Source organism: Ptychodera flava, chromosome 8 (assembly GCF_041260155.1).
Source record: "Ptychodera flava strain L36383 chromosome 8, AS_Pfla_20210202, whole genome shotgun sequence".
Taxonomy (NCBI): Eukaryota; Metazoa; Hemichordata; class Enteropneusta; family Ptychoderidae; genus Ptychodera; species Ptychodera flava.
The window spans coordinates 25,319,741-25,333,346 of NC_091935.1; the positions used below are offsets into that span (position 1 = coordinate 25,319,741).

General features: G+C 35.5%; 1 protein-coding gene across 2 annotated transcripts in view; it reads left to right on the forward strand.

Moving 5' to 3' along the window:
• Positions 1 to 13,606, forward strand: part of LOC139138874 (F-BAR domain only protein 2-like) — a 59,449-nt gene that overhangs the window by 18,978 nt on the left and 26,865 nt on the right. For both annotated transcript variants that reach the window (XM_070707447.1, XM_070707448.1), the window contains exons 4-11: positions 7,261 to 7,402; positions 8,145 to 8,216; positions 8,567 to 8,672; positions 9,146 to 9,225; positions 10,187 to 10,285; positions 11,200 to 11,296; positions 11,882 to 12,008; positions 12,218 to 12,239. In XM_070707447.1, the coding sequence (XP_070563548.1) occupies positions 7,261 to 7,402; positions 8,145 to 8,216; positions 8,567 to 8,672; positions 9,146 to 9,225; positions 10,187 to 10,285; positions 11,200 to 11,296; positions 11,882 to 12,008; positions 12,218 to 12,239 (745 nt within the window). The remainder of the gene's footprint in view (positions 1 to 7,260; positions 7,403 to 8,144; positions 8,217 to 8,566; positions 8,673 to 9,145; positions 9,226 to 10,186; positions 10,286 to 11,199; positions 11,297 to 11,881; positions 12,009 to 12,217; positions 12,240 to 13,606) is intronic.

Consider the following 13,606-nt stretch of genomic DNA (forward strand, 5'->3'; position numbering starts at 1 on the left):
AATACTACTGTGCTACAAGGTACACAAATAATTTAAATCAACCCACATGTACATATAGATCAGTATGACTTCTATGGATGTGTGTGTGTGTGTGTATAAATATATATATGTAATTCATATCAACCCACATGTACACATAGATCACTAAATTTCATATATATATATATATATATATATATATATATATATATATATATATATATATATATATATATATATATATATACATGTATATATACACTAATAGATGATAGATAGATAGATATTATATTTATACAACACATGCACAGGAGACATACGTACATTGCCGGAAATACACCAGCACAGGGTTTACATTTTATAATAAGACCCTTATGCTGTTCACTGAACACGCATCAGAGTCTAATTCCCTCCTATCAATATTGCAAGTACAATCAGTGGTTTCCCGGTTGATTAGCAACAGGTTTTTCTGTAGATTCAATTCATTCTGCACCAACTGAGCCTGTCTTAAGGGAGAAAAAAATCCCAGATTTTGTCCTGAAAAGAATTAATGGCAATCTACTTCAGGGATACTGTTACAACCTGTTTTTGCCCTGTATCTAGGCCAAGCGTTCTCGACATCGAAAACAGCATGTGCAGACATTTTCTATTCACATCAAAGACTGTACATCACTGTGGGTATGCATCCTGTTGTCTTCACTTCGCAAACATGGATGAGCAATTACGGAAGTACAGTGGCATTTTTTGTGTCCCTGAAGCTAACATGATATGCTCACACGATTTAATTGCATGGATACCCTAGGGAAACTATAAGGGACATGAGTGGATGCCCATGATGACTCTAACCAGCTGATGATCTGGAAAAAAAATATTTGCCTTAGATCCGATTGTCAGATGTTTGTTTTTCTCAAAAGAATATATTGAAATTGTGTAGACTTCAATTGCATGTATGTTTGCCATCTATATATTTATATTTTGATGGCTAAATGATGTGTGTGAAAAAAATTTCTTTGAAAATTCGTAAAATCAAATTGTCTGCCTGCAGAGCCAGATTTCTCTTCCATACCTGCTAAATTGTAGCATTGATGAATTTCTTAACAGTAAACTTGCAGACAAGCCAAAATTTGCATCTTCAATATGAACTCTGAAAGATCTATAAAGTTGTGGCAGGACACGGAGAGTTGATTGAATCAGGGAGAGGTGTGGAAAGAACACACCATCAGTGCAAATTTGATTTACCTAGATGAAGAGGTAAATGAGATGAACTGAGAGAAGTTAGATTCAGAAGGATGCAATGGCTGAATTGTGTGTAAGCCATATGCGCCTCGAAAGTGAAACACTTCAACTTTTGCTCAAACTTTCCACAATGAAACTTTCAACCATCCTCTTACCAAATTAAGAAAAAAATCAGGGGTTACTGTTCAACGCTTTGTACTAGAGAAACAAATTACTGTAAAAGCGTTAATTATTCACTGGGATTTAATTTCGCTATTTTCATTGAAACATAAAATCTGCTAAATTAAATCCCTGTGAAAATGTGAAATAACAATAGAATCAATTGATTTACCGGCAAAAACAGTGAACTTATTGTAAATCCTAGTGAAATGCCTCAACAATCAAAATAGTGAAATTAAATCCCCATGAAAATTAAGGATTTTAGAGTACCCAACATTTACCGATATTTGAAATTCAAAATGGCCGCTATCCCTGTGTTAACTCTATGGGGAAAAATGAAATTTTTAAATTTCGAAAAAACCAAGACAGTAAAATTCTTTCTTATTCCAAGAGCTTTAAAATGAGATCAGAAAGGAATTGTAAAAATTTGAGAGTCGGAATACCTGTCCTGGAGGCACATTACCTGAAGAAGACTAACAATATAGTGTCTGTGGTTGTCCTGAACTTTGTACAGCTACTCCGTAAACTTTCCCATGTTATGTATACTGACTGTACACTAAAGCGGCCTTTTTTAAATCATAGGAGAAACAAACAATGTAATTCATGAAGGATTCAGGTTATTTATAGTGCTGAGTTTGTTGCGTGGTGAATTCTACCCGCCTTACGAGGACTCTTTAAAATTCTCATGACCATCCATTTTTATCAGTTGATGCATAGTTTGTTCATTAGAATACACGGATATTCCCCAGGGAAGGATTGTGCCTGATGGTAATGGTATACAGTGATATATGTCACATTAAACACATGGTAAAATGCAAGTTGCTGGTACAGATGCCAACATGTCTTTTGAAGCATCGGCCATTACCTGAATAGTTGAAAACTCGTGGAACAGCTACGAAATGAAAATAAAAGTCAGTGAAGCAGAATTATTCTTCCCATGCTGTGTAAAGTGACATGTTTATCCTGTTAAAGTTCCATGGATACAATTTGTGTTTTCTTTGTGTTTGACTTTTTGCTCAGCCTTCAATAAATTCATAAGGGGTTTACCATTGCATCCTGAGAGGGGTAATCAGAATGCCAATGCCCAAAGATCTTTCGAGTTCTACGATATGACAAATTTCCTTTTTATTTTGCACGGCATACATACTTTTTTCCAAGAATTCTACTCTTTTGGTCCGACAGTCATTTGAATACATTTCGCAAAAGCAACAAGGCTTCAAAAATATGTTTTTAGCACTTTTTTGCCCTGCAAATATTTTTCATTTTGAACCACCGAAATCATATGGCCGATCCTAGTATAGTACTCGTCCGAGTATAAGCCCCTGCTCGTGTATAAGCCCCCCTACTGATTTCAGAGGATTTTAGAAAATGCATTACATCCGTGTATAAGCCCCTACCCTAGTGTAACTCAAATGCAGAACAGTTAGGAGAGTATATTTGGTCATTTAACTTGGTAAAATTACTTTCATATAATAAAGAAACTATTAAGAGATGTTAAAACAATGGGAAACTGGAGTTCCCTTGACAGCATTGTAAGGAAAATGACACGTTTTCCCAGTACTATCTTGATTCTTTGACCCTGCTCACCCCCGTCGCCTAAATAGAATAGTCTCACTTACGTCCTCCATTGTTTATTTTCATTCACGGCCACGATGTTTTCATGCTCAAAACATGCAGTTTCTTTTGTTTGAAGCAATTATCCTTTCATTTGTGAAGACTTTTCCTGGTGACTATTACAGTTTTCACTGCTATGTTGTTGTTTTCACAAGATGTAGACAGTTTGATACTGGAATATTGAGTTGCCTTTCCGTGTAGGCAATGCATGCCTGTTCACATTACTGTTGATCAGCAGCATACATGATGTCTTTGTTTCAAGTTTGGGTTTTTTTTTTTCGACGCTGAATTTCGCCAAAATGTCACTTCTGTATTCAGAGATTGTACAATCAATTTCTTTGGATGTGTAAGTCGATTTTGAAAGCGATAGAAAGATCGAGTGGCGTTGAAAAAAATTGTGCATAAAAGTAGCATAAATTAAGCGTCCATGACAGATAACAGTTGCTCGAGTATAAGCCCCTCCCCTAGTTTTACGGCTGTTTAGTGTTGCCGAACCAGGGGCTTACACTCGGACGAGTACGGTATTAGTCATAGCGCGGTTTGACAGTCACATGTTTTCACTGGCGGGAGTGGTTAAAAAATATATTCAGTATTATGCCTTGCATTGCTCACTGGCTTGGAAATACAAACCTCACATAACTGCACTACAAGCCGATGCTTTCACTGTACACGTCCATTGGACTGGATGTAAATATATGTGTTCTCTTCCCTGAACTTGTCATGGGTGGATAGTTTAGATATACAAACACAGACATACCTGGGATACATGTTATTTCCTAAACAAAGCGCTGCAACAGGTACATGTATCGTTTATATAATGTAAATATACAGTACATGGCTGTAGGCTGGAATTTCCAGAATTCCAGAGCATGCCTTTCTGATTCAGTAGGGAAATTTAATGTTGAAGTCTTTTGATGCCTGACATGCATGTAAGTAGCTTATGGGAAAAAACTTCAAGAGTTTACTTTCAAAGGGACAAATTTCAGTCCCAGGGATTGAATCAACGGACAGTTACTTTTACACTGTAGATTTTTCAATGTCATACTTTCTATCATCATGTCACCAGTCACTGTTGTCATCCATGTTAAATGATGCGCTTGCAGATATTATCAAGTAGAAATATATGCATACACCACTTTGATGAATCGTGAAGTTTTGATCACAGTGTAAATTTCATTGAATTTTGTTGCCTTGTACAGAAACCTAATTTTCATCAAGGATTAACACTGTTCTCAGTCAACACCTTCGTGTACACGTAGCTATCAGTATGTTGGTGCGATCGTGATAGTTGTTTCTGATAAATAACAAAGACGCAGCGTACATGTACATGTACTAGTAGTACACTGTATGTAGTAATGTTCGATACTTGGTGAAGCAAATGATGACATTGGTAGCACAGTGCGGGTCGTAGGCTACCATATATAATAAAATGTGACCTGCATATATACAGTGTCCATGGAAATTTATGGGTCATACATGTACATCATTTTGCTTTGCTTCTTGCGATCTTGTCAACCTTATTTGTAGGCTTCAAAGAGAAAATCAGCATCCTACATAACCAAATTGAGAACTATTAATCTTTCATAATGTTAATACTTTCGAACGTAGACAACCTGGTGTCTTGAATTTTCTCTGCATTACAAGGCTGAAAGTAAGATTTATTATAAAATTCAGCTGTTAAAATAATTTCCTGTTTTCTCGCTCTTTATTTCCTTAAACTGACCAACCTAGCTTGTGAGAGGTTTTGTCATAAGAAATACAACAAAAGCTAAGGTTAAAGGTCACCCAACCTGTAGGCAAAATGCATTATATGTTTATGTTCAATGCATTATTAAATAACAGCCACTTGGCATGAAGATTTATTTTAAGATACTATGTATTCATTCAAAATGTGTTGTACCAAACTGATATGTCAAATGACGTTGATAATATCAAAATGCAAATATATAAAAGAAAACATTTTAACTATGTTGCTATTTAAAAGATAAGATTCGGGGGAATATAATGTCAAAAGTGGTCATTTCTGGCATTCAGTATCAGTAAATGATATCATGAAAAGGGCAAGTAGGCTGTTAATGCAGTCGTCATTTTGTTCAATGGCACACCTGTAAAGGCCCACAGGCAGGTAAAAATGCCACCATCACTGAAGTATTGTACTTGATGTACCTGTCTGTCGTCAGTCAGTCAGTCCTTCCGTTGAGAAGGAACATCTGCTTTGACAAGTTGTGCACTAGAATTGAATTTACAGTATGTTGTTGAAAGTTTAATGCACGTTAGATCTTGTCTCTGTTCAAGACCCAGAGGCTGTAATATCTGATTCGAGATTTCTTGTAACATTCCAAGCTATGCTGAAAAGAAATAGATCTGTGATTCCTCCATCTTATGCACTACTCACTTTGGTTTCATTTTCACATGTTTTTGAAGTCAGTCACTCGGTAACAAATGCTGTTACTCGTATATTCTCAAACACACGTACATATGTATATGAACCAGCCAATAAAATACAGGAAAGATCCCGGATTCATGTACTGTCAGATGTAAATTAAAGCAGGATGATATGTGACTTCTAATAATGGAAGTGTGCTCTTATAGCTTGACTTATTATTTATCTATTTTGTTTATTTGTTAATTGTTCTTATCGCTCACAGTATTTGATGTATTTTCAAAGCTTATTTGATGTACTAATATATATATATATATATATATATATATATATATATATATATATATATATATATATATATATATATATATATATATATATATATATATATATATATATATATTATATATATATATATATATATATGTCAAATAAGTTTCTAAAACGGGTTTAAAAAAATAATGTATCCAGCCTTTTTCCGCCGTGCTGCAAAGCTGCACAGACCATGGCCTACTGTGTTTCCTGCAAGTGTGCAAGAAAATCTGTCTTTGTACTGATTTATTCATTCCATTTACAAATATTGACGAGAGATTCACACCGCTGTTATTACTGAAGGGAGCTATTTTCTAACACTCTTTTAATACTCTCATTATGATTTATTCAGAAAGTGACTATGAGTTATAATTTCTACCTGTCATTTAACTGTGAATAGTCTTACACCTGGCTCAGTCATCTGTTCTCAGATTGAATAGTGTTTCTGGGAAAATATGGCGGTAAGATAGCCGACAACTAAGGTGTACAATATTGTCTGTTAGGTTATGCAGTGTGTGGCAAGTGTACAATGTCATAAAAATCTTTATGAAAATCAAACAGTTGGTCACATTTTTGTTTTTGCCTAGCCGAATCCATTTCAAAGACTGTGACTTTTATGTACTCTACATGTATACTGTAATGTGAGATGAAAGTTAATGAAGCATACATGTACATTACCTAGTTATGAATATACAGGTTGTTGTTCCATATATTCCGGTGTTGCTATCCTTTGCATACCGGTAGAGTTTGCAGTGTCGTCATCCATAATGATGGTATCTAGCCTTGACGTTCAGAGGGCAGACAATTTTAATGCAGAAATGAGTGTCAGGATATCAGTACTGCTGTACAGGGACATCTCTGCTTACTCATTCTAATTTCAAAATTGACTTGTGAAAAAAATACTTTTAGCTTGGGGGGGGGGGGGGGGGGGGGGATATGTCTGCCAGTGTACATACAATGTACATATAAAGACCCTGTGTATTATCACCCAAAACATGTAGAGTACAGTATTCAACAGACAATACAATATACTTGTATTTCTACATCTGCACAGAGTTTTGGCCTGAAATCTGCATACAGTAGGTGCATCTGGGTTTTCTTTTGTACAAACATATTCCCTATACGTGTGTGGAGGGACTGTGGTGCAAACTACATGTACATATTTACCACTATACAAGCCTTTTCACAAGTTTCTATGGGCAATCCGTATGCCTATAGTGGCTTTATGGTAATTGAGTTGGAAGCACCAACGGTTTTGGTCTCCTAAAACAATGTTTCTGGACAGTACCTTTTAAGGGAATTCACATGTACCAGATACAATGGACATAGAACTTAGTAATTGCAACACACTCACCACCCCTGAACAGTTCTCTACCTGACACAATTACATTACTAAAAAGGTATACACAAAATGTTATTCCTGTGCACTTTTAGATTTAGAAATTCTTATATATACAAATAAGATTATATTTTCAAAAAAATATTGTGGTTTGAATGTATGAATTAACTGAAAAACAGTGCTATTCATATGACTTCACTGTTACTCATTTTCCTTTTTGTATTTTCTACATTTACAGAACATTTGCTCCGTACTGGCAGATCATCAAGAGCACTACAGAAAAACTAGCCAGCCTACACTTACAAATTGTACACAAACTGCAGGAAATAGCCAAAGAATTACAGAAATACACAGAAGAGCAGCACAAAAAACAGAAATCTGTAAGTCTTCAGTGATTGAGAAACAGATCAAATATTTTTTACAAACGGTACTACCGGTATTAGACATGGTACCATTCAACCCTTTCACCATTATGGTTTCACCCAAACAAATTGTTATCAACTTTATGTGTGGACCAGTTTACTGGGATTTGGGGGTGGAGAGGTTAATGCTGTTTGAATTGTAAAATTAAATCTGAATGTACTTTTAGCCCAAGCTATGATGAATCTATGTCCCCTTTTGAATGTACACTGGACACAAAGTTGAAACATGGACATTTCATGTTATCATGACAAAGGAATGATTGAAAATTATCTACCAGTAGATTGTGTTGGCATTTTATTAGCAACTTTGTAGTAATAAAGAACGAGAACTGTATCGGATGAATGAATACCAATTGATTGCTGCCTTACATGTACAACCACATGACAGTAACCATAGTTTCCTGCCATCGTTTACAACTTTTGATCTGTTTATTACTCATGTACAGTGTCAAACACCATATTGTACTCTAGATTTGGTTAGACATGTCCTTGATATTGAGATGTCACAGTCCAGATCAATGTGTACAACAAAATATATATCTAGACAAATCATTAAATTTAGTCAGAATGCTCCCACAACTTTTAACAAGGGAAATATTGATCTTCCAGTTTGCTACCAGTGGAAAACCATTGGTGCATCATAGGACCCCAGTATTCTCATTTCACTGGTAACCCATTAAATTTTCTGTTTTGTTCTCAGGTCAAAGAGGAAGTTTCAGGAACTTCTGACGCTGTACAGTCCATACATACGATAACAAATGCCCTCACAAAGGTAAGCTCTGAAAAGTTACATTATTGGACGTGAGACAAATTAGTGTTCTCAGTGTACAGGCTTGTTGTAGTTTTGAGTGTGTGCATTACTTGCGCGAAGGACATGACCAAAAATTTTGGAAGCAAGTTTGCAGGAGCAAGAAGTCATGAAGTTCCTCCAAACAATTCAGCTGGCTCTATGCCCCAGCTTAACTTGCTACTTCCTTCTCCTCAATCAAAGCACCTGAAAGTCAAGCTCTGTGCCGTGCATCATATATGATATTTAAGTGAAGTGCTTAAATAACTCATTCGTGTGTTTGTGCGTTTTGTTCTCTTTGTATCAAACTTCACAATGCCGTTGATCCCCTTCAGGCCAAGGAGAACTACAACAACAAGTGCTATGACTTGGAAAGGCTGAAAAAAGAGAACGCTGCTCAAAAGGATATAGAAAAAGCAGAAGTCAAATACAAGAAAGCCAGTAAGTTTTTTTAGACAGTGTCAATTTATTGATAAATCTCTATAAAGAACGGTGTTGATTCAGACAAAGAATCAAAACTGAAAGATTTAAACTATTGCTCAAACTTTTTCTCGAGGAAACTTTTGACCCGTGTCTTTCAAAATCATATGTAAAGGTCAGGAGTCACATTACATATTTGCTACCAAGTGTAACAAATTATCCAAAATTAATAATATTTTAAATTTAATGTGGTTACTATGTTAATGTTAACTCTGTGGGGAAAAAGTGAAATTTTCGATTTTCACAAAAAAGATGATTCAAAAACTTCATTTACAAGGAGTCCACACAAACAGAATACAGCAAAGTATTGTAGAAATTTGACAATCTGAATGTCTGCCCCCAAGTGACATTCTCCTCAAGCATTCTTTCTTTTCTATTCATTCATATTTTCTTTTGCCGGTAAAATATTTGACCATTTCTATTTTTTCTCCCAGTGGATGATTACAAAACATATGTTGAAAAATATGGTGCAACAAGGGATGATTTTGAAAAGAAAATGACAGTGTCGTGTAAGGTGAGTTGATAATGAACTAAATTTGTAATTAAGGAATTATTATTGTTGCCTGTATACTACGAAGAATGTTTTCAAACTTGGCAGTATTTTTGATGTTTCATATTTATGCTGTATGAGTTGAATTCTGCAGCGCGAGTTACTTGGAAAGTCATGTTTTTGTGAGCTGTTTGTAAACCATGTTTGAACATAAATTTCAGCTTGGGAAAAAATGCTGCTATGTATACATTACAGTGGTAGATACAGGTGATACATACATTAGAATGCTTACATTTTTCAGGTGTTTTGATGAATTATACAAAGTATAGTCACATCTGTTACTAACAGATAAAAGAGTAATACAATTATCTGGTTCTACAGTATCAAATATTGAAATCAGCTACTATCTGGGTGGCTATGTGCATTTTTGCGGCTGACTCGCAGCGTGTTTGCAAGGTTATATCTGATTGGTCGATTGTCACTATTCACAGACAACTTAGGGAGTTTATTTGTATTATTTCATTATAACGGTACGATTCTGCCAACCAATGGATAACAGCTTCGAAATCGCTGCAAGTCAACCGCATTTTTATATATGATAGAAAACCTCAATTTTGTAATATTAAGGTAGAACACACCTCGAAATTGAACATGTGAAACTTTTGCTCACACTTTGTGTACAGAAACATTGAACCATTCACATTCGAACTCAAGAATATAAATCAGGGGTCACCGTGCCAAATTTGATAGTAGAGAAACAAATTACCCAATATTTTACTGGTGCTTGAATTTCAAAATGGCCGCCATCTCTTTGTTAACTCTATGGGGAAAAAGGCAATTTTCGTTTTCACAAAAATGAGACTGAAAACTTTAATGAGTTTCAAAATAAGTCCCAACAAATGGTGAAAAAAATGTATTGTAAAAGTTTGAGAGTCCAAATATCTATCTACTTTAATGATTGGTGTATTTGTGTGTCTCATTGCAGCTATTTCAAACGATAGAAGAAACACATCTCAAACACATGAGAAAGGTACTAGGAGATTACAACACAACCTGTGAGAGTACGCATCATTTGGTTGGACAGGTAGGTCATAGGTCAGGCCAGAATGTATGGACACATATAAATGTTGTGGAAAGCTTTGCTGACGTCTGTATTTGTCATTCAATGAAAGTTCAAAGCTCGTTGACTTTTAAAAGTAGAGAGTAGAGCTTGTCTTGTTTTGTCTTACCATAACCAACGATGAGCTACTCACACCCAATTTCTGGTAGACAGGTCCACAGTCACCATTGATAACAAAGGGTCTGGGCTAAACCATGGCAGTGAAAGGGTTGAACCCTTTCACAACCAGACTTTGGTACATCCATATTGCTGTCAGTAGGATGAATAGACCTATAGTACATACAGGCAAATGGGGTGAAAGGGTTAAATTTGTTATTGCTTTTTTCTCGCGACTGCTTATGAAACACATGGTAAAGTTCTTTGATTAATGGAAAAATACCGTTTGAGTACTTGTGAATGGCCACTCACCAATCATAAAATTAATTATATTCTTTATGTATAGAAACTGAATCTTGTTTATCATAGCCATGAAAATATGTCACAAAATGATAATTCCATGATAATTGATAGTAAACGATAATTCCATTATGCCACAGGGGGCACAAACAAATCATAATTTATTGCTTTATTTATATAATAATTTGAGTTCAGGATGTATTATGTTGACCACTCTTAGTGCATGTTTCAATGTTCTGTTCAATGTAAATGGCTTATTAAGGTAGTTCGGAATTTAAAAACCATCGACAGACACAACTTTGTCCCTGTGAAATGTTGCAAGTGATAGCCTCTCTATCTTTACACAAGTGAAGGATCTAATACATGATGCTTTGGTGTGAACTCAATGATGTGTTTGTGTACAGAAATATTATTCTTCATCTGCCTCATTTCTCTTTATATGCCATAGATGATAAGGTGACTCTGTCTGATTTTATTTCTAGGTGAATACTGAAATTCGTGAGCTTTGTAATGGTTTTTCAATACAAAAGCTTATAGAGGTGTATGTGGAGTCCAAAGGAACGGGCAAAGACAAACCAAGTATGTATTTTCATTTCAACCACGGAATTCCATCATGCATTGAACAAAGCTGGGGAAGTCAACACACATTTTGCCCATAGTAATTGTATCACTTAGTCAATTTAAATTATATTGATAATGAGTATAAAGTAGTTAATATGTTAATATTTAGTTTGTATGATAGCACAGACAGTATAAGTTTCGATGTTGATATCGACAATATAATTACTCAACATTTGGCCCACATACATGTCTTTGTAGTAATGTGTTCCAATGTCCAAAACAATCTCGGTATAGTATTTTATGCAATTTTCCTTTTCTATAACAGATATTGTAAAGGTGCCACCTTTACTGTTAGTATTAGCATTCCCTATGAACTTGCAGGAAATGTGCCAGATTTAGTATATATGATTCCTGTTTTCCCATCACAATCACACAAATATCAATCTGTAAAGAATGAGGTAAACAGGTAAATAATACAACACTGCGGTCTGAGCGACATGCAATGTTGATATTGCCAGGGCACAGAATGCTGCTTATGTTCATGGAGTAGTACAAACTTGTTCATACATTGGTTTGCCAACTTGTTTATGTATTCTGTGACAGGTGCCATAGCGTTTGAAGAGTGCGATGTCTCCAACATGCCAATTCCAGAGCCTCTTCCCAAGGAAAAACTTAAAAAGAGGATCAAGAAAACCAAGAAAAAGAAAAACGACAAAGACGCAGAATCTGGGTAAGTGTGTCAGGAAGGGTGTTAATGCATGTCCTCCTTGTCGTACAAAGATTTGTGTTCCATTTGTATCATCATTTAACCAGCGCACTGTTGATTGTTTACATTTGAATCCTAGTCAAGAAACTGTGGTTGACATTACAGCTACTGACCTTTTAATGTGTATTCATGAATTTACTAAGATTGTTTTTTTTGTCTCTATATTGTTTCAGGGGAACTCCTGATGGTGATCCTGTAAGTAATTGGTTTTTCTTGTGTCATTTGTTGCTTGTCAGTATATTTTATCACAGCTGGAACTTGTTTCTGTAGATCTCAGACACTCCCCAGTCAGTAGTGTGATGTGTGCATTGCACATGTATTATTCTACTCTATGATGATACCCATTCTTTCTGGAAGCGCAGCAACTAAGTTTGTCCAACTTTGTGAGTGTTTACCAGTGAGAGGTCTGTCTGGTTAATTTGAATAGAGTTGTGGAACACCAGTTGTATTTTGTAGTGTCTTTGCTTGTTTATCAGTCCACCAACAACAGTATTTACAGTAAAATTCTGTAAACACGAAAGTCATGTCCAATCTGCTGAAAACACTTGAGAGGCCTTGTATGTTGGACACAAGTTATGTTTGACAAACGTAGGCATCAAACATATCAAAGGACAGGTGTCAGACACTTTTTATAAAAGATGTGCATGTTCTAGACTCCTGTGTGATATCACAAAAATATAGGGAAATATTTGTGGAAATCTGTGACTGTTTGAAGTAGTTGTCCCTGTTTGCACTGTCCCAGTCTGTACAGTCATGTTTTATGTTACTTACTGTGTATTCCTGTACATGTGTATTCTCATATAAACTTGAAATACTAGAAAGACAACTTATAGGACTAGCAGCTCTACATTGTAATTTTTGATGATTTTCTCTCTATTTTTGTTGAGTATATGAACTGCAAGTTGTTGTTTTGCTTCCCAAAGCATGATGAAACACCAACTGTTTGACTTGTCAACAAGCATCTATATGTGTAGAATGCACTGTTATTGTGTACATTTCAATTCAAGTCTTGACCAGAATCCACTTGTCAACAATAACAATGCAGTCTACACATGTACAGGCTGAGTTGACAAGCTGAATACTGCGTATCTCAACATGCTTTTGGGAGTAGAACAAGAAACTGTACTTGATGAAAAACAAAAACAGTGAAAAAATCATCAAAAGTTACAGCTACTGGCTCTTTAATGTATCATCACTTTTATTTCATATTGATGGTAGCACAGGTGGATTTGGTGTAAAGACAGGTCTTTTTTTGCACATGAAGCCTTTTATTAACTCCGTAATGATTTCAATGTGTTGGATCATGTACACACTTCAACCTGTTCACCGATTCAATCTCTATCAGTCTTTGTACACGCATGCGTCAGCATTGTCCTCTAAGGATTTTGTTTTAGCACATCAGCTCATGAATGCAGTGTTATTCATAGAAAAGAAAGGAGAAAAATGAACAGAAATGGCAGCGATAGCATATTTTGAGTTGCAATGATGCAGTGGTACTCACTTCCCAATACAGTTAGTTCTAGTCAGTGCAAGCTTATTTGATATCCCAGTCCAGTAACATA